The sequence below is a fragment of the Pipistrellus hanaki genome (assembly GCF_964339955.1).
Source record: "Pipistrellus hanaki genome assembly, chromosome: 1".
NCBI lineage: Eukaryota > Metazoa > Chordata > Mammalia > Chiroptera > Vespertilionidae > Pipistrellus > Pipistrellus hanaki.
Genome location: NC_140503.1, coordinates 151,919,685 through 151,939,852, shown reverse-complemented (window position 1 = coordinate 151,939,852; position 20,168 = coordinate 151,919,685). Strand labels below are relative to the sequence as shown.

Below are 20,168 nucleotides of genomic sequence, written 5' to 3'. Positions count from 1 at the left end.
GTGTGTGTGTGTGTGTGTGTGTGTGTGTGTGTGTGTGTGTGTGTGTGTATTAGAGACCTGGTGCATGAATTTGTGCATGGGTGGGGTTCAGCCAGCCTGGCCACGGGGAGGGGACATAGTCAGTTGACCAGCCTGCCTGCTGGTTAAACTCCTGGTTGAGGGGACAATTTGCATATTAACCTTTTATTATATAGGATACACACTGAGTGGCCAGATTATTATGCGTTCAGAGATCATAATAATTTGGCCACTCAGTGTATGTTACCTTTAACTATATAATCTCTTATTGATAGAGTATAACTTTTAATATAAAAAAACATAAAAATACCTGTCCTCTGTTTGAATCTTTAAATGTCATGAAAATTCAATATTTTGTTTGATGTCACATTATTCTTTAATGAGACTTTGGCTTGGCTATCCCATAAGCTTAAATGCTTCCCCTTTCTTCTTTTCAGCAGACTTCCTTGATAACATGCTTTTGCGAAGTTCAGGAAAACTAAATGTGGGCACCAAGAAAGAGGATGGTGACAGTACAGCCCCCACTGTTCGTCCAAAGATCTTGCGTTGTAAATGCCACCACCATTGTCCGGAAGACTCGGTCAACAATATCTGCAGGTTGGTCATACACATCATTCAAACCGCGTGTGAACAGAAAGTCCCCACTAAAGAACTGCATGCAGGTTCCAAGAGCACATTTTAGGGAACAGCACACAAACCCGCTGACTCTCAGAGTTAGTTGTGCCTGTATGGAGCGAAACTATGGGTTGCATTTTTCCTGAAATGCTGCTCTGAGATTCTCCTTCCTGCAAACATCACACATGCACATGAAATAAACATAGAGCACAGGTCCCAGGCTCCATGTCACGGAGCAAAATGTAATTATTTTCTTTCAAAAGACCTGATCCCCCAAATTATTTCAACAGCAGGGAGTATCAAATATGTGTTATTGTATTTTTGGGTTTTTTTTTGTGTGTTGTTTTGTTGTTACCATTTGTCATGCTGTTGGTGCTCGTGTTTTGGAAAGAACACCTAAACTGTCAGGATCTATTCAGAAACGGACTCTGGGAAGCAGTATGGTGACAGGGCTTAGGAGAATCTACCAGGTGATGGGAAAACGTTGTCAAAGTACTAGAGAATAAGCTCCTTAGCAGGTAATTCTGTTTGTATAAATATATTCTAACCTTCTTCCATACATATCTTCATGCAGCCACATCCATGTTGCTGGTCCGTGTAGCTGCACTTGCTCTCCTGGGTGAGGACAGCAGGGGGTGAAGAGGCACAGACCAATGGACAGAGTGACTCAGGGAGAGAGGGCCCATGCCTCCACCCAAGCGTAGGTCTCAGCAGTTCAATGTCAGAGAAGCATCGTCTGCCTCAGGAGGGAGATGGACCCAAATAAGGAATGGGCTGCTGGGTGAACCACAATGCAGTTTTCTCTGTGGTGGGAAGGGGAAGTGTGGTTTTCTGAGAGCACAGGCGGGAGGAGACACGGCAGGAGTTGAACCTAGGGAAAGGTTGCCAGTGGCCACGTGGGCTGTGTCCCAGATGTTGGTCTTATTTCTGAGAACATAGGAAGCCTTGGAAGCTAATGTCTAAGCAGGAGAAACAGTGACGATTAGCTTTTTTTGAAAATTTTTCTTTTCTTCCGAGTTTTGGATGTATTAGAGGGAAAAAAAAATCAATTTGAGATCAACAATGGTTAGGTAAGGGAAATTGAAAAGTGGATTCAGGAAGGACCGTTCGTGTGAAAGAACACCATCTTGTACGAGGGAGTTGCTAGTGCAGGAGAGGTGGGTGTGCTGGAGAGCTATTTAGAAGGAAAGTTTTGTGCTGGTGAATTATATATGGGAGGGCTTCACAAGTGTCTGGATGTACATTTTGATGCTTAGGATAGCCTTTCAATGAAGAAGGTCGAAGGAAAACAGTTGGGTTCCAATATAGACATGTTGAGTTTAAGTTTTCTAACACATCCAAGTGAACCTATCAAAGGGTAGGCATTGGGTGTGGATTTGGAACTCGGGTACACTATTGGGGAGGGAATGTGGAATAAAACATGAGTCAGTTTTTGCTATGGAACAAGCTCAAAATCATAGTGGCTTACAACTACTGGTAAAGACTATTTATTTGTGTATTTATTTTAATCCTTACCTGAGGGTACTTTTCCATTGATTTTTAGAGAGAGAGTGGATGGGAGGGGGAGAGACAAAGAGAGAAAAACATGGATGTGAGAGAGAGACATCAGTTGGTTGCCTCCCACACACAACCTGACCAGGGTCAAGCATTGAGCCTGCAACCGAGGTATGTGCCCTTGACCGGAATTGAACCTGGGACCCTTCCATCAACAGACCATGGCACTCTATCCATCGAGCCAAACTTGCTAGGGCTATTTATTTTTATATATTTTTTAATTCCTGGTTCTACAAGTGGGCTGCCGCAGTGTTGAGCTCTGCTGGATTGGGTGTGCTTGACTTCAGTTTGCTACCTGAGCTCAGGCCTACTGCACATGTTTCTTCATTCTTTTTGTACCAGCAGCTACTCAGGGCATATTCTTTCTCACATGAGTGTCGGGAAGCAAACTTTTAAAGCTTCTGTTTATGTCATGTCCTCTAACATTCCATTTACAAATCAAATGTCATAGTTCAAAGTCAAGGAGACCGTGTCTAGGGTGGGGCGTGAAGAATTGAGAACACCCATGATGCTGGTCAGTGTAGCTGCACTTCTACTGGAAGAAGACAGCCTTGAGGCATGCAGTGCTTGGATAAAGGAGGCTTTCCCAGGAGACTGAGGATTAGCAGTGAAGCAGTAAGGCTGGTGTCATTGAAGCCAAGTTTACAGAGGAAGGATGCTGTTAGAAGTCAAATAGGATAAGAATTGAAGTGCAGCAATCACGTTTGTTGATCTTGATAACTGAAGTTTAGAAATACTTAACGTGCAAGTAGCAATGGAAGCCCAGGTTCTACTCATTGACCATCAAATCAGTACTTCTCAAACTATCGCTGTTGAAAGACAGTGCCCCCCACCCAATAGCTTGTACACTGGTACTTTTCTAAATACAATAAAAACAAATTATAGATTAATTTGAAAAATAAATTTAAAATACTTACACATTATTAGTATGTGCTCCTTTTATTCTATTTTCCATTAGATTCAACAGCTAAACGTATTGCTATACAATGCACATTTCAACTTCTAATCTCACAGACCAATAATAAGCTGTTTTCTGACTTGAAAGGGAGCATCCTTTGAGTAAAACTACACTAAATCTTGCATTCCTAGGTACAGAATTTCTAAACACAAGGCTGTCCTTGCTTGAGGCTTAGATAAGGGCTGGTCTAAGCTGTCTGGTTGGCTATGAGGCAGATCTTAGCCAAGCTGAGTGTCGAGGTAGATCTTACACTCATTACCACTCCCACTTTCCTAGAGAGAATAATCCAAAAAGTGGCCCAAATTAAGAGTGCATCATAGTTATGAGATTCTGAAATCCCACATAGTAATTCAGAGAACCTGCGCAAAGTTTAGAGGGTTTTTTTTTTTAATTCTTCCTGAGTTCCATCAATGATTTACTAGCCAACACCAAGGCCACAGTCATCCTTGGCCTTGTTTCCTATCAGGTGCAGATGTAACTGTTTCCAAAATCTATGCCATTTCTACAGCCTAATGGCATGCACATTGAAGGATGTGGTGTAAATATGTCCTGCATTGAACCTTTTTAATATTCATAATTCAGAGTAAGAAATGAAGCTGTTGTCATGGCTCCCTCAAGATAATATCTGCCTTCCAAATATCTTTCCAGGTGTTATTTCGCACTGTTAATCTTTCCCATTCCACTTCCAGATGCTACTCCTGGAACCACAGGCTCTCACTGGAAATCACGGGAAGCTGCAAAGTCTCCTTCAATCACTCTTTGTATATGGCTTTCACCATGCCAATATCTGTCTTATTTTCCTGTCCTACCAAGTATAATCTCAGCCTGTTTTTGTTGTTGTCATATATATATATATATATATATATATATATATATATATATATATATATATATATAAATCTGGTCCCACTTCATGTATTTTTCTTTGTTTTACTTGATTTGGTAGTTAATAGTCATTTTTGTCCCTGAATCATCACCTCTCTCAGGTTCCTCCACTCCCTCACACAAGTTTATTCATTTCTAAAATTTATTTATTTTTTTACTCTTTTATTCAGAGACAATTTTAAATACTTTCTCCTTTATCTTATTGAATTCAGATTAAAAATTCTCCTGCCTGGGTGGTTTTTTTGGGTTCCTGGTGTAATCAATCGCATCAGATGTTTGCACAAAGGATGTGTAAATGACACCACTCTGCCTACATGAGGAATTAGAAGAGTCTCCAGCTGGGCTTTGAAGAGTCACAAAGGGGAGAAGGAAAAGCTTAGGGACCTTGAGCCTTTTGACAAAGTTTGTATTAACCCAGGGCTTTTAGACCTCCTGCTGAATGTGGTGGTGTGAGTTTTTAGACAGGTGCTCCTGACCCAGGGTCTCTGAGTGTTTAAAGTGCACATTGCTCTCCTTTGTTTGTATAGCTTACATTGCATCCAGTTAATCCCACTGTTGCCCAGGCCATATGAACATTGAGCTTTAAGGTCTTTATTTATTTTTAGTGGATGTTGAGTTCAAACCAATGCAATAATGAGGATGGTGGGTCCTGCATCAGGACTCGTAATTTAGTAGGAAGAGGCTATGATTTCAAGTTTGCTTATGAAGTTTTTTACAAGGAATAACTCAGTTTTTGTGCCTCTAATTCGTCACAGATGAGCATGTTAACGTGGCCCATTTATGTTGGACTTAGTAGAAAGTGAACAGCGTGGGGTTCTTTAAAATCATAGATAGTGAACCATTGAGATTATTGAGCAGAGAAGGAAAATGTAAGGTTTATCAGGCAGAATCCAGAGGTGGGGAGTCCACTGGAAGGCTCTCAGAGCAGTCAGGTGGGGGGAGTGAGGACACCTGCACAAAGTGGTGGGGGTGAGAATACACAAACGCTCTATTAATATGAACACTGAGACTGGTTCACAGTATCTTATACTTCACTGAGAAAAAACAAAACAAAACAACAACAACAGACTAGAATGCTAAGTCACTTGTTTGGCTGCCAGAGAAAGACAGAAGGATGTATGATAGTTACATGTCCTTGATGATAAAGTAATAAAAAGGCATTTCTTGTATTGATGCCTCAGAGGAAAAGCCAGAGAAAGGGGGACAGTAGTAGTCATATGTATTTCCCACTGCCCAGTAAGCACTAATGAGAAATCGGGGTCCCAAAGGCTGTTTATGATGCATTTGGCCATATATGAGAAGAGCCAAACCTTGCAGGTTCTGGGCGCTCACCCACCAAAAAAGGAGTAGTACTTGTTCCCTCAAAAGTTGAAGCCAGGTATGCCCCTTTCTTCACTGATAGTCAGTGTTTACTTGGTCATGCCCAGCTTCTCTTGTGGAAGTTCTTCCCTGACCATCTTTCTAGATGGTACAGACACTTACTTACGTTTGGAATATTGGGCAGATGCAAGGAGTTTGAATCTGTGTTGCCATCCAAGGGCTGTAGCAAAAATTTTATTTTCACTGCTTTGACCTCATGTGACTTAAATTCTCAAATTCTTTGCCTTTTCATTAGTTAACATGTAGAGAGGCATTTCAGTATTGATCATTTTGGGATTCAACTCTTGTTCTATTTTATCAATTACATTTCTTTGCCTATAACTCAGGGGCAGCATTTTTTAAAAATATATTTTTATTTATTTTAGAAAGGAAGGGAGAGGGAGAGAGAAAGAAACCTCACTGATATGAGAGAATCACTGATTGGCTGCCTCCTGCACACCCCCTACTGGGGACGAACCTGCAACCCGGCTGCACAGGGAATCCAACTGTGACCTCCTGGTTCATAGGTTCATAGACTCTCAACCACTGTGCAACACCGGCTGGGCAGGGGCAGCTTTTTTAATTTATAATCCTTACTGGAAACAAATGATCAATCCTACATTCCTGTATACATATCACCACTTTTAATTTTGTCTAAAATGATTTCTCCTTTTGTTTTTCTTCATGATCTTCATCTCCTGTGATCACTTTCAACACTCTAGGAGTGATATGGCAATAGCTGAACACATATCACAACTCAGCTTAATGTGGCAGACAGCAGCAGGATGTCCCGACAGGCCATGGGGGGAGTTAGTCGCCCTGCGTGCCTTTCAGCAGCCACCCCTTAGTGGTGGGTGGAATTGTTGGGCTCTGACTGGAGCATAGCTTTGTTTACATTCGTGCTTGCTGGAAGAGTTGAAAGTAAGCTTCTATAAGAATAGAGTTAAAAGGATCAAGGCTTTAAACCTTGTAAACACTGTACTCAGTAAAATGGAGTAATACATAGAGCACCTTTAAGTTTCCTTACTAGCTAGCAATTTCAAGGAGAAGCTTATAAATTATTTTGGCTTTGTTGCAGATAATATGCACTTGATATTCTCTCACCCTCTTGTTCTTACTTTAGGGACATATTTGATTCCTACCTTACTGATGCCTGTGGGACACTGAGTCTTTTCTCCAGGGTCTCTCTCTTGCTCCCTCTCCATCCCCTCTTTATACTTTTATTTTCACCCTTTTTTGAAGACAAGAGTATATGTATCTTTAATATATATTTTATTGATTTTAGAGGGAGAAGAAAAAAGAGAGAGAAACATCATCAGTTGCTGCCTCCTGCATGCCCCCTGCTGGGGATCAAGCCTGAAACCCAAATGTGTGCCCTCACTGGGAATTCAACTGGTGACTTTCCTGTACATGGGTTTGATGCTTAACCATGGAGCAACACTGGCTGGATGGGAGCGCGTTTTTAAAGCTTAAAATTACCCTTGCTGATGTCCCTTTCCATTTCTTAGGACACTGTAACAGTAACTTACCAACAGATTTACCAGCTTTTCCTATTCTCATTCTTGATTCTTGTAAGTTGCTTAAAAGTGTATTTCCATGTATTCAGATTTTGAGCAAGGGGAACTCATGATTAAGGAGAAGTTAGTCTTTTTGGATTTAACACACTGAGTCAAGCTTTTCTTGCCTCTATGAAATCCCAATGTCAGAAAATTAAGATGGCTTTATTTCTGATAATTCCTGAATTTTACTTCTGACAAGAAATGGAAATTACACACATAATCTAAATGTGTAGGAAAGGAACAAAATAACAACAACAACAACACACACACACACACACAGATATTGTTTTATTACATGTTTACAGTAAATTTCTAAGGGACAGCTCTTGTATTTATCGCCTTCAGTATTTACATGCTTTAGATTGTCATAGCAGTGTCAGCATGTGAGCTAAAATGCCCCAAATAATGTTAAGCATGGGCTGTTCAGAGGCAGTATTTCTTCCACAACAATATTCATTCATTTGACCTTGGTCTACACAAGGGAGATTTATCACTGGCCCTTCCCAGCCACTTATTAGTATGTTTGAACTTGGCTCTGCTAGTTTTCATAAACTGAGGTATTTTGGATCACTTGAGGCTTATAAACCAAGTAAGGAATACAAAGGGTGTTGATGATAACTGAAGGGCTAAGGTATGGCAGAATGCTGCTGCCAACAACACAGAACAGACCAACCCAGAAACCATGGCGAAGAGCATGCGCAGAGCTGCCTCCCTGACCTTGGAGGACTGTGCTGTCATGTCTGTCCTGGACACTGAGCATGCATGCCCACGAAGAAAAGATGGAGATACAGGTCAGTCCTTTATTTCCTAGCACACACAGTAGGGGTCTGTGACTTACATCGGGAGTCTGCTGGCATTCCTCACCCAGTGGACTCCCAATGTAAGAAATGTTTGTTTATAAATACTTCTATATATATAACAGTTCTTGTTTTCCATTTTTAATCCCAGGAGGGGACAGTGGAAAAATGTGTGGGAAAGAAGCAAGAGGTTCTTGATGAAAAGGCTGATTCTGTAACTGTTTGCTTATTAGACTCTTATAGCTTTAATTTCCTCGTCAGTGAAATAGAAATTATCACTTCTCAGTGTTGTTGAGAGGACTAAATCTGATAGAATAAATGAAAGTTATTTTTAATCTAAAAATCCACACAGAAAAAAATTATATATATATATATGGTTTCTTTACTTTCTCGGGCCACGATTTTCAACCAGTATACTGCAAAAGGCACACTGGTATGCCGCAGGAATTTTTAAAACATGTGATACCTGACTATTTAGTCAGGGGCACTTGACCTCTTTTCCCTTAGATTATTAAATTTTTTTTTAAAAAAAATGACATTAGCCAACCAACAATAGCTCTCTGGTGTGAATGAGTCAAAAATATAGTTTGTTGTTATCAGGTCAGCAAAAAATACATTTTTTGGTAGGCCGCAGAATTTTAGTAATTAGTTCGTGTGTGCCATGAGATGGAAAGGCTTTAACAGTGATCTTGTTAAAACCCTTCTTTCCACTGTCCATTTTTTACCCCACTTCCAATTTAAGGCCAGACTGCTGAAAACAAAGCCTGATGTTTTCATCCCTCAGGCCAGCCCAGAAGCACAAGTACCAAAAGGCAGAATCTTAGTCACCTCACTTCTGCTGTGCTGATCCCAACTCTTGCCCCTCCTTAGTTTAGTTTGTGTGTCTTGGTAAGAGGTAAGTTTATTTCCTAGCCTCAGTGCAAGGAGAGCCAGCATAGAAGTTCACCTGCATGGGTCCAAAGCCCTGCCATGCGTACTCTCACTAGCTGTAGGCCTTGGAGAAATTACTCAAGTTCTCTGAGCCTCAGTGTAGAGCCTCATATAGAAGGTAAGGATAGCGCCATCTTCCTCAGAGTTGTTTTGTTCTGGGCTTAACCAGTTTGGCCCAGTAGATACAGCATCTGCCTGTGGACTGAAAAGTCCCAGGTTCCATTCCAGTCCAGGGCACATGCCAAGGTTGCAAGCTCGATCCCCAGTAGGGGGCGAGCAGGAGGCAGCCAATCAATGATTCTCTCTCAGCATTGATGCTTCTATCTCTCTCTTCATCTCCCTCTCTGAAATCAGGAGAGAGAGAGAGAGAGAGAGAGAGAGAGAGAGAGAGAGAGAGAGAGAGAGAGAGAGAGAGAGATATCCACCCTAGCTGGTTTTGGCTCAGAGGATAAAGCATTGGCCTGCAAATTGAAGGGTTCTAGGTTCAATTCCCAGTCAGGGCACTTGCCTGGTTTGTGGGGTTGATCCCCATGCAAGGAGGCAGCTGATCAGTGATTCTCTCTCATCGTTGATGTTTCTATCTCTCGCTACCTCTCTGTTCCTTTCTGAAATAAAAGAATATATATATTTCTTTTCTTTTTTTTAAAAGAGAGCTCTCTACAAAGGACCAAAGCAAGTGTTTAGTAATCAGTATATGTGGTTATTAATTGTATATGTGATATGGAAATTCTGGATACTTCTCGTAGTTTTCTGGACAGAGGAGCTATTTACAAAATATTTATTGATAATTAAGTTGAGTTTCATGAAAGGAAGTTTCGGGACTGTCTCCACAGACTGTAACTTGTAATGATCATTGAAATTCTGATTTTAATGAAACAAATGATGAGCATCTTCCTTTTCCCCTAGACGCACACACACTGACACTCACGCTTCCTTTGCCTGTTTGGCCTTTAGCACAGATGGATACTGCTTCACGATGATAGAAGAAGATGATTCTGGGATGCCGGTGATCACGTCGGGGTGTCTGGGACTAGAAGGTTCAGATTTTCAGTGCCGGGTAAGGAGGAAATTTGATTCCCCTTTGTGACCTTTCCTTGGCTAGATTTCAAACAGCCACGTTTCAATAAGAGAAAGCAATTGTGTCGGGGGGGGTTTGTTTGTTTTTTTCACTAGCCTATTTTTAATGATTTGGAAAATAATTTGAGCATTCTCATTGGGCCAATTCTCCCTTCATTTTGAAATGAAATATTATGTTTATTTTTGCTGATAACTTCTGGCTTTGTGTCCCATTAGACCTTCTTGCTCAAATTCCAATTTAGCTAACTGCATCAGGCCTCGCTTTCTTTGTTCACTTACACTGTGCACACCGGGTATTACACATGTAGTAGTAATTTTGTTGACATGCAGACATGGCAGTAAGGTCTTACATGATAATTTAAAAGAAATGACCTAACAGAAGACAATATTTTCAACATGCTTGTGCAAGAATTTCAACTAAGTTACCAAAATAGTCTTAATGTCTTAAGTTTGAGGTTATGTGCCTATGAAATCTAGGGGACACCCACTAACAGCTTTTCGGGTTTAATTTTAGGACACTCCCATCCCTCACCAAAGAAGATCAATTGAATGCTGCACAGAACGGAATGAATGTAATAAAGATCTACACCCCACATTGCCTCCACTGAAAAACAGAGGTAAGAAGACCCTTTCTTTTCTAAATGAATCTATCTGTACCCTTTTCCACTGCTGGGGCAGAGGACAAGGCAAGATGCCACAATGAAACATTCAAAAACATGTGCAAGCAGTTCTTGGGAAAGTAGTCTTACATGACTTCTCTCCAGTGAATTTTATTTCATAAACTCTCCCCTCTTCTCCTAGAAAACTAGTTTCTAGAGCTTGTAGTGTATTTCCGAAGGGCGGAGGAAGGAGTCAGTGCTTTATGTTTGCTCCTAAGTATTACTCAGGGTGTATTTCCTTCAAAAATGAGTATTTCTCTACATTTGTTTCAAAAATAAAGGACCTTAAGAAAGAAAAAAAGAAAGTTAAAAAATAAATAAAAATAAAGGACCTTAGAAAGGAGTACATCAGATTATTTGCTGGATTGTGTTTCCTTTTATCTATGCTAGAGTGTATTTTTAGTCAGATTTTATATTATATAAAGATAAAATATATAAAATGGAGAAGACATCTACAAAATTTAATTTCAAGATTTATGCATTTAAATTAGCACCCCCAGAGACTTCTTGTTAAAAATAGCTCTCTCATTTCCTTCCCTCTCCTTCTTCTCACCAAAAATAAGTGATTTGTAATTGTCACAGAAATCTAAGTCCAAAGACATAGATAAGTGGTTTAAAGTGATTCTTCGTGAGAAAAATTTTCCGACAAAATATAATGACATTTCATGGTTTTCATGATAATATTTTTATAACTCCTGTTCCTACAATAACCTAGAAAGCTCTATAAGGTTTATTCATAATAATTCACATCAAAATTCAGTCGGTTGTTTTTTTTCTTTTTTTGTTAATCCTCACCTGAGGGTATTTTTCCCATTGATTTTTAGAGAGAGAGGAAGATGGGGAGGAAGGCTGGGTGAGAGAGAGAAACACGGATTGGCTGCCTCCCACATGCTCTCCTGATCCGGGCCAGGGATCCAGCCTGCAACCCAGGTTGCCCTTGACCAGGAATGGAACCCTATCCCTTCAGTGTGTGGGCCAACGCTCTAAAGACTGAGCAACAACAGCCAGCGCAAAACTCAGTCAGTTTTTAAAATTTTGGCAATCAACAGGCTATGTCTTAAGGATTCAGAAATGGATGAAGGAAATTTTTGCTCTCAAGATGTGCACAGTTGGTTTTGAGAAACATGTAAATAATCATACAGTCAGGAATAGTTCAGCAGCAGAGTTAGATTATAAAATATAGTAAGAACACAAAAGAGGGAGTGGCACCCTCTTTCTGGCATGGAAAGATGTCAAAATAGCTTCAAAGAAGCGATACCTGAACAAGACTTTAAGGAGGAACAACAACTTGCCAAGTGAATAAGGCAAGAATAAAAATTTTAAAAATTAAAATTAATTAATATAAACTTAGCCAAGCAGTATTCTAAGTTTACATTAATTAACCCACTTGAGCCTCACAACAATCCTATGAGATATTTAGGATTATTAATCTCCATTTAAAGATGAAGAAATCAGAGCACAGTGAGGTTAATTAACTTTCCCAAGGTTGCACAGCCTATAAATAGCAGTGACTCTATTTATAGGCTGTGCAACCTTGGGAAAGAGGCAATGGTAAGTGCAGGGGTTTGGTTTGTGAAATTTGAGAAACAGAGGCAATGGTAAGTGCAGGGGTTTGGTTTGTGAAATTTAAGAAACAATAGCTAAATACAAGCGTATGAAAGAGCAAGGCTGGTTGGAGAAAACCTGCTAATTAAGTTGTTTGAAGTCACTATTCAGAATGGGTTTGTAAACTAGTGGTATCATTGTCATTTGGAGCTCCTTGGAAATTCAGAATCAAATGGCCCCAACCCAGATTAACTAAACCCACATTTTTAAACAAGATTCCCCAAGTTGTGTATATACACATTACAGTTTGGGCAATAAGCCCTAGTTGGTTTGGCTCAGTGGATAGAGCGTGGGACTATGGACTGAAGGGTTCGATTCCGGTCAAGAGCACATGCCAGGGTTGCGGGCTCAATCCCTGGTTGGGGGCATGCAGGAGGCAGCCAATCAATGATTCTCTCTCATCGTTGATGTTTCTATCTTTCTTCTCTCCCTCTCCCTTCTTTGAAATCAATAAAAATATTTTTTAAAAAAAGTTTGGGCAATAATTTTGCTAGAAAAAGACTAAGAAGTTTACAGAGAAGTTCATTGATATTAAATTGTAGTAAAATTCTAAATGTTTACTTTTAGTTCCCATTGTTATTTCTTTGTGAATCAGTTTCAAAAAGTAGGTGGTCTGTGGACAACATTTTGAATAATAACACTAGTTTATGGGCTTATGGGTTAGTAGGGAGGGAGAAAGGAGAGGAAAGAGCAGCTGGAAAGGAAAGTAGAAATGATAGATTTTAGAATATCTTTGTCAAGGAGGAAAGGTTTCTAATGTGCAAGTGGAAGTGATGTATCCTAGAAGTAACAGTAGGGTTTAGAAAAACTCACTCTTTCAGAGGCTGAAAGGACTGCAGTGCATGTGTTGTCCTGTAGATGGAGCCAGATTCTAGTTAGGACCAGGGAGGTGAAGGTGTATTCTCTGAGAAGGTGGAGGATGTAGGGACTTTAAAAATTAGTGGGATAAATAACTAGAGAACTGAGTGGAAAGGTTTGAAAAGAAGGGCAGCAGCATTGAGAAGACACATCCTAGGTTCAGGGCGTTGGGAAGAGGATGCAGGTGGATTATACTGAGGATTTTGCGAGTGTCTGCTTGGGTGGAGTTACCAGTAGGGCTTACTGCTTTAAATGCTAAGGATCCCAGGTAGTGCTTAGGCAAGCTCTCGGTGGACTTTACCTCACACTTTTGTCACACTCAGTTTGGTGTGCAGTAAAAGTCAGTGCAGACTGTGATCTGAAAGCACTGGCATTTTTTACATAGTTATACCATATACTAAGCTTTTTTTTTTTTTTTTTTTTTTTGCTTCTACCATATAAATTTTTATTGGACATGCCCTATATATCTTTACTGGATATCAGCAATGCCTTGGTTAGGAACATTAGAGTTGCAACCATATTGGATTATGTTTACACTAGTGCCCCGGTGCACGGATTCATGCACATTGCAAGGAAATTAATTAGAAGGTGGCTGGGGGTGGAACTGTGTGAGACTAGCTGGACATGCCCTATAGCCAACCTCCTGTGGTCCCTCCACAGCTGCTGCAGCTGGGGTATTGCCATGGCTCAAAAGGCATCTGCAGAGTGAGCAGGATCCCTCTGGCGGGTGGGGTCCCTTGGCCTGGCCTGTGGGGATCAGGCTGAAACTGACTCTCTGGCAACTCCCAAAGAGTCCCAGATTACAAGAGGGCAGTTCTCAGGTGGTGCACCCCGGAATCAGACTTCCTCCTCTCTGGTTCCAGGCTGTGTTATCCAAAAACTGAGAACCACTGCCAAGTCACTGCAGCTCGGCAGCTCCTGCGTTGAGCATCTGCCCCCTTGTGGTCAGTGCGTGTGACACCTACTGGCCAGTGGGATGCTTGCTTAGCCTTTTATATATATAGATATACAATAATATGTTAACCTAAAAGTAAAAGGCCAAGGTGAAAAACAACAAGCATTTATTTGAGATTTAAAAGAATAGCTATTCGGGAAGCATTTATTCAGGCAGGAATCCACATTGTTTTTTGCTTAGGAGGGAAGGCAAGGGATTCTTATGAGAAAGGGAAGGAAAACAATAACATGAATAGAAGGAAGGAATTTCTATAGGTGCAGATAAACTAACATAGTGATGCTAAAGTATCTTTAATTTTCATATCTGCTCTTTGTTATTTTTGCAAACAGTTATTTGGAATATAGTCCTGTTTTAAGGCCCAAAAGTTTATTTTGTTCATTTTTAACATTCCAAAGATTTGAAGAGTAGCACTTGCAAGCCAGTTCCTCTTGGATGGCAGCTCCAACTCCATTTTGAAGCCACAACATTTGTATTAATTTTCATAATTCATATTGGAGATATGTGTGTATGTGGTTGGTATAAAAGCCACATAAAGAACAGGGATGATATTAAAGGGTTATAGAGCCCACCTACTTTTGATATTTTTAATCTTTGTTATTTAAAAAAAAAAATACTTAGGACTATCCCTAACTTGTGGGGCTTCGGTAGTAATATAAGTGTAGGTCCACATATCATTTACCTACATGTTTAAAACTCATAAACCAATATAGAAGATTGGTAAATGAAATCCATTAGGCCAGTAGTCGGCAAACTTCAGCTTGTGAGCCACATGTGGCTCTTTGGCCTCTTGAGTCTGGCTCTTCCACAAAATACCACAGCCTGGGCAAGTCCAATTTGAAGAAGTGGCCTTAGGAGAAGTTTAAGTGTAAAAAGTTTGGCTCTTAAAGAAATTTCAATCGTGCTGTTGATGTTTGGCTCTGTTGACTAATGAGTTTGCTGACTACTGCATTAGGTTAACTTAACTAATACAGGTTCATGATGTTGATGGAAAATACCAGGTTGGCATTTAGAATGCTGAAACTATTGATGCATTCTCTCCAACATGGGAGTGAGTGGCGGGGATCCCCATTTTCATTTTTCTCCTGCACTGAGGTGCCTCTCAGGCATGCACTGGGCACCTGTGTTGGGTTGGTCTCAGCCTATGGATAGCGATGCTATCGGCTGCAATGCCCGCGTCCTCACCTGGGCCTGCACTACTTGTGGCAGCCCCCACAGACATTTCCCCACCAGAGGCAGTGTTGTGGCTGGACTGGACCTTATGGTTCTTATGATGATTGTAAGACTCACCTCAGCAACAACCATCGGGGAGCTTTGAAGGAAAAAAAAAAGATTTATTATTCACAGGTTCTGGAGGGTATAGGTTATGCCTGAGGGTCACACAAGGTCATGGAGGGGGGGGGGAGAGAGCGGAGAGAGAGAGAGAGAGAGAGAGAGAGAGAGAGAGAGAGAGAGAGAACACGAACTAGCAAGGTTGGACCTGGGGTTCTGCTTTGTTGGATTGAGTGCTTGGTACCTTGGGTTTCATTGACTCACTATTGGTGAATTTAAAGCAAGAGAGTGATAATTAGGTTAGGATGCAGATAAGAAAAAGCAGGGTTACTGGTGGCGTGGTCAGTTGTCTAGGTTATCCAGGGCTTTCTGAAAGGAAACTTCACAGGTGTTGTGGTCTGGTTCCTAATCTCATTGTTTTCCAAGTAGCTGTGTCTTACAGCTGGCAATATAGTTATTCGAGATGGATGTCTTTGAGTGGATGCCTTAATGATCAAAAAGCTTCATTATCAGGCACTTACACTGGAACACTCCAGCCATCTGCTTATACTCCACTCACATGTCTTGTTCCAGACACCACTGGCCACCCCTCAGACTTGAGGCACACTCACCATCTCCTTGGTCCACCCTCAGGGGCACAGGAGTAAAGAAGAAGGCCTCACAATTCCTAGCCAAAAACCCAGGCATGAGGCTGATAGACAGGAGATTCCAGACTTCTGGGCATTGGCCCGTGGTTTAAATGGAGAGCGGCGTGGGCCAAGTTCAGGGTGGACACATCCTGCAGATCCACTGCTACATGGGAAGGGGTGCGGTTGGAGAGAGCCAGGGCAGGGCCCTCTGAAGCTCAGAGCTCAGGCCAATTTTCTGGTCTAACGGCAATGGACATTGTCATAATAACCGTGATAATTGCTTATGTGAGGGGGATGCATTCTTGTTATGGCTCTTTTTTAAGTACTTGGCATATACCAACTCATTTCATTCTCATAACAACCCACAGACGAAGGCACTGTTGTTATTATTCCTATTTCACAGACATGAAAGCTGAGGAATCCTGCGATTAGATACCATGGGAAGTTTACTCAGCTAGAACAGGTGGTGGAGAGGACGTAGACCGGTGTGTCATCTCACTGACTATTCTGTAGAAAGCTCTGAGTGACATTCTAAAAAAAAAATGATTTTCCCCATGTGAGTCAGAAAACTAAGTAAACTGCAGTAAGCCATTTCACATAACAATGGACAATCAATATGATTACTTTTGAAGTAATCTTTCTGTTATATTTGCCTTACACAGAAACTCTCAGACATGCATGAATTACTATTTTTAGAATTTAGTGTTAGAAGTTGCTCACTCTGCTTCTTGCACATCCTGTGTGTGTTCTTATACTCTCTCTTCATCCCTCCTCCTCTCTCCTCTTCTTCCCTCTAATTTAACATTTATTAAGTCCCTAGGCCACTGGCTTTCAAACTTTTAAGTGCATCAGAATCATGTAGTTGGCTTATTAAAATGCAGATTACCCCCCCCCCAGTAGTAGGTCTGAATGCGCCCCAATAATATGCATTTCTAAGGAGTTCCAGAGACCACATCTTGGGAAGCCCTGTACTAGGCTCTGCCTAGTAGATTATTGTATGTTATTATAGATTTATAAATCTATATGTCAAGATACTATAAAAACAAAAACTATGTTATTAGAAGAATAGAGGGAAGAAAATTCCACCTCATCATTTTTTTGTTGTTGTTTGTTTTTCTTTAATAACTACTCTTCAAAAAAGTTAAATGATTAACCTTATGGCAAAACATCTGTGTTACTAGATGCTACACATAACATCTAGGCTTCTGATATGAGAGGTCAGAGATGCACTGAGTGTAGGGGTTAACACCTACAGGTAACTTATCCTTATTACAAACAAAGGCATAGGAAACCTTTTCTACCTGTCCAGAGTTCTCTCAGACTCTTCATAATCACATTCAACAGTACTTACCAATGCGATTTATATCCTTTAAATTTTATTTGTCATCTTTTGTTTAAAAAAAAAAAAAGATGTGGAGTGGCCAGAATACAGCTAAATTTTTTTTTAGGAATATTCATTCTCCTTTGCTTTGCTGATTCCATTTCAGCACCAGCAAAGCAGAATACCATAAGAAAACAATCTTTCTCCCAAAGGAGGAAATGTAAAAGACAGTTAGATCCAATGTAGCCTCTTCATTGTAAACAACAAGGTGTGATCTGGGAAGCCCAGTAAGCCAGGGCTGGTGCGAGGAGGAAGAGATGTCTGTGTTGATGGAGAGGCTAAAGGGAGCAGTGGTGGTGCTAGTGTCTGGCCTCTGCCTGCAGAAGTAGTGGTGCTGGGAGTTGGTTTAGGCCCTGACTCAGCATCAGATGGCTGGACCAAAACTTTGTGAGTGAAGGGTCCTCTTGAAATGTCATCTAGGTGGGAGAATTTGATAAGCTCTCCCTCAAATTATTCATTGTAGTCACTTGTTTTTATTTAATTGTTTTAAGTGAACATTTAAGGAAGTGAAAGACTGGTGTTGAAATGAACAGAAGCCCTTGCTTAACTAAATGGGATTCAATCATTTGGCTTTTACAAAATAAAAGTTGATGTAATTTTTGAAATAGCCATAAATTTCTTTAAATATGGGAATTACTCATATACACTGAGTGGCCAGATTATTAGGATCTCTGAATGCATAATAATCTGGCCACTCATTGTATATCCTACATAATAAAAGGCTAATATGCAAATTGTCCCCTTGACCAGGAGTTCCATTAGCAGGCAGGCCGGCCAACCGTCCATGTCCCCTCCCCCTGGCCAGGCTAGCCAGACCCCACCCATGCATGAATTCATGCACCAGGCCTCTAATACTGAGTGGCCAGATTATTATGCATTCAGAGATCATAATAACTTGGCCACCCAGTGTATATTATATATTTATTTTATAAAAATGTATCAGACATAAGATTCTGTTAGGAAATATGGTAAATTCCATGTATTTTAAGGCAAATTATAGAATTTCCAAAGTTAAAATTTACCTTATATATATTTTTTACTTAATTAAAAAATAAATTCTGAGCAGTTTACAGATTTTTTTTAAAAAATTGCTATTGGTTAATTTAGATATGCCCATTACAAATTGAACTCCATAGGTAACAGGTATTTACCCAGCGGATCATCTCAACACAGATAGATCAACTATATGATAGTGTCTAGAATGCAAAGGGCAGAGTTTTCCATACCTATATTATGCCATAGCAATATAGACCAATACTGAGCTATGTTCCTTGCCATGGAGTAAACCTAACATTCTTTGGAATATTCAGCTCCTATTTTTGAATTTCTGGTTAGCACTGCTTTGAAAGATATTTTTAAAAATAATATTTTTATTTCTTGTTGAACAAAAGTAATCTGGTTATAAAAATTTTGTCTTAACTTCCTTTGTTATCAGAATATTCATTACATTTCTTATTAAAATTATTGCAATTGGAACCATCTTCTGGCTTTATAAGGACGGTCCTGTCATTTTAAGCTGTGGCAGTCCAGCTAATTATCGAAGAGGAGACAAACAGCGGCAGCACGCTGTTGGGAGACCACGGGTGATTCTGCTTGCCTCTCAGGGTGAACCAGACTTCCCTGGAGAGTGAGTTCTCCGTTCCACTTGCCTGAGCAGCTGGAGGGACCTTGCAGGTTGAAATCCGCTGCCCTGGGGAACCGCAGGCCCCGCTCCTCTCCCGATAGGCATCTGGACGTGCTCGCTTTCCAGCACTCTGGCAGTGACTTGAATGTTTACATTGTTAATGCTCTGAGCACGGGTAATGGCGGATTAAAACATGACCGGCACGGCCAACAGGAACAAAGGTTTATTGATAAGGATCACCTGTTCATGACAGAAGACAGGGAGGGTTCATGACAGAAGACAGGGAGGCAAAGATGAGGCTGCCGGGGTAGAGTCATTGGGGCAAAGGAAAGGCAAGCGGGAAGGTAATGCTAGCCTTAGAAAAGCCCTGGATGGCAAGGAAAGAGTCCCTCGGGTCCCTTCTGGTCGCATTGCTCTCGTAAATTAGACATTTGATAAGATGAGCAATAGATACGAGTCCTTACAGGTCATTTACGTGGGAAATAGAAGGCAGTGAGGCTGAAAGTTTTAGTAAAATTATTTCCCTTGAATGAGAAAGTATTCTGTATTCATATACTGATAATACTTTATGCTTATGTAATTAGTTCCTCTAGTTTTAATTGAGTATCCAGCATTCTTCTGGGGGTTTTTTTTGTGTGTGTTTTTTTTCTTTTTTCAAATTTCTGGCTTTTTTGCTTTTGTTATCCTTAAAATTGGAAATGCATTTTAAGCCAAGTTTCCAGATATTGTATTTACACATATATGTACCATGGTATTTGCACACCTGTATATGTATACATTGTGAATTGGGCTCTTACTGGCAGAGGTATTGTGCTCTGTGTTTATTCTTAACTTTGCCTAGAACCTCAGGGAGGTGGGGAGTAGAGAAAAATTTTGCAGAGACAATTCATTGTGTCAAGTCTTAGCCTACTTCATTTTAAGAGCCCACAAATTATTTCCAAGATTCCTAGGTAACGCTTTTCAGTTAATACATGTGCTCATTATATCTGATTTCTGTTAACATTAAAGCCTTAATTAAAGGCCTTTTGGGAATGTGCTGTAGTGAGTCAAGTTTCTGAACTCTTTTTATGGAACACTGGCATTGTTTCTGAATTTGTTAATATAAAACTGCTTATTTAATTTATTTATTTTTAAAAATACATATTTTTATTGATTTCAGAGAAAAAGGGAGAGGAGGAGAGAGAGAGAAACATCAGTGTTGAGAGAGCATCAATGATCTACTGCTTCCTGTACACCCCATGCTGGGGATCAAGGCCGCAACCCAGGCATTTGCCTTGACTGGGAATCGAATTGTGACTACCTGGTTCATAGGTTGATGCTCAACCACTGACCCACACTGGCTGAGCATAAACTGCTCATTTTAGTAGTGTCTCATTTAGTCTTTTCAGATGCAGACTATTTCCAGTCATGTTTGGCAGATAGTATAGATCATAACT

The 20,168-nt window shown here is 40.5% G+C and overlaps 1 protein-coding gene across 8 annotated transcripts in view; it reads left to right on the top strand.

Annotated features, from left to right (window-relative positions):
* BMPR1B (bone morphogenetic protein receptor type 1B) overlaps nt 1-20,168 on the top strand; it is a 369,968-nt gene that overhangs the window by 309,995 nt on the left and 39,805 nt on the right. For 7 of the 8 annotated variants that reach the window (XM_084897221.1, XM_084897222.1, XM_084897220.1 and 4 more), the window contains 3 exons: nt 456-615; nt 9,630-9,732; nt 10,267-10,369. In XM_084897221.1, the coding sequence (XP_084753347.1) occupies nt 473-615; nt 9,630-9,732; nt 10,267-10,369 (349 nt within the window). In that variant the 5' untranslated portion in view covers nt 456-472. The remainder of the gene's footprint in view (nt 1-455; nt 616-9,629; nt 9,733-10,266; nt 10,370-20,168) is intronic. The other variant, XM_084897218.1, reaches the window with a different exon arrangement.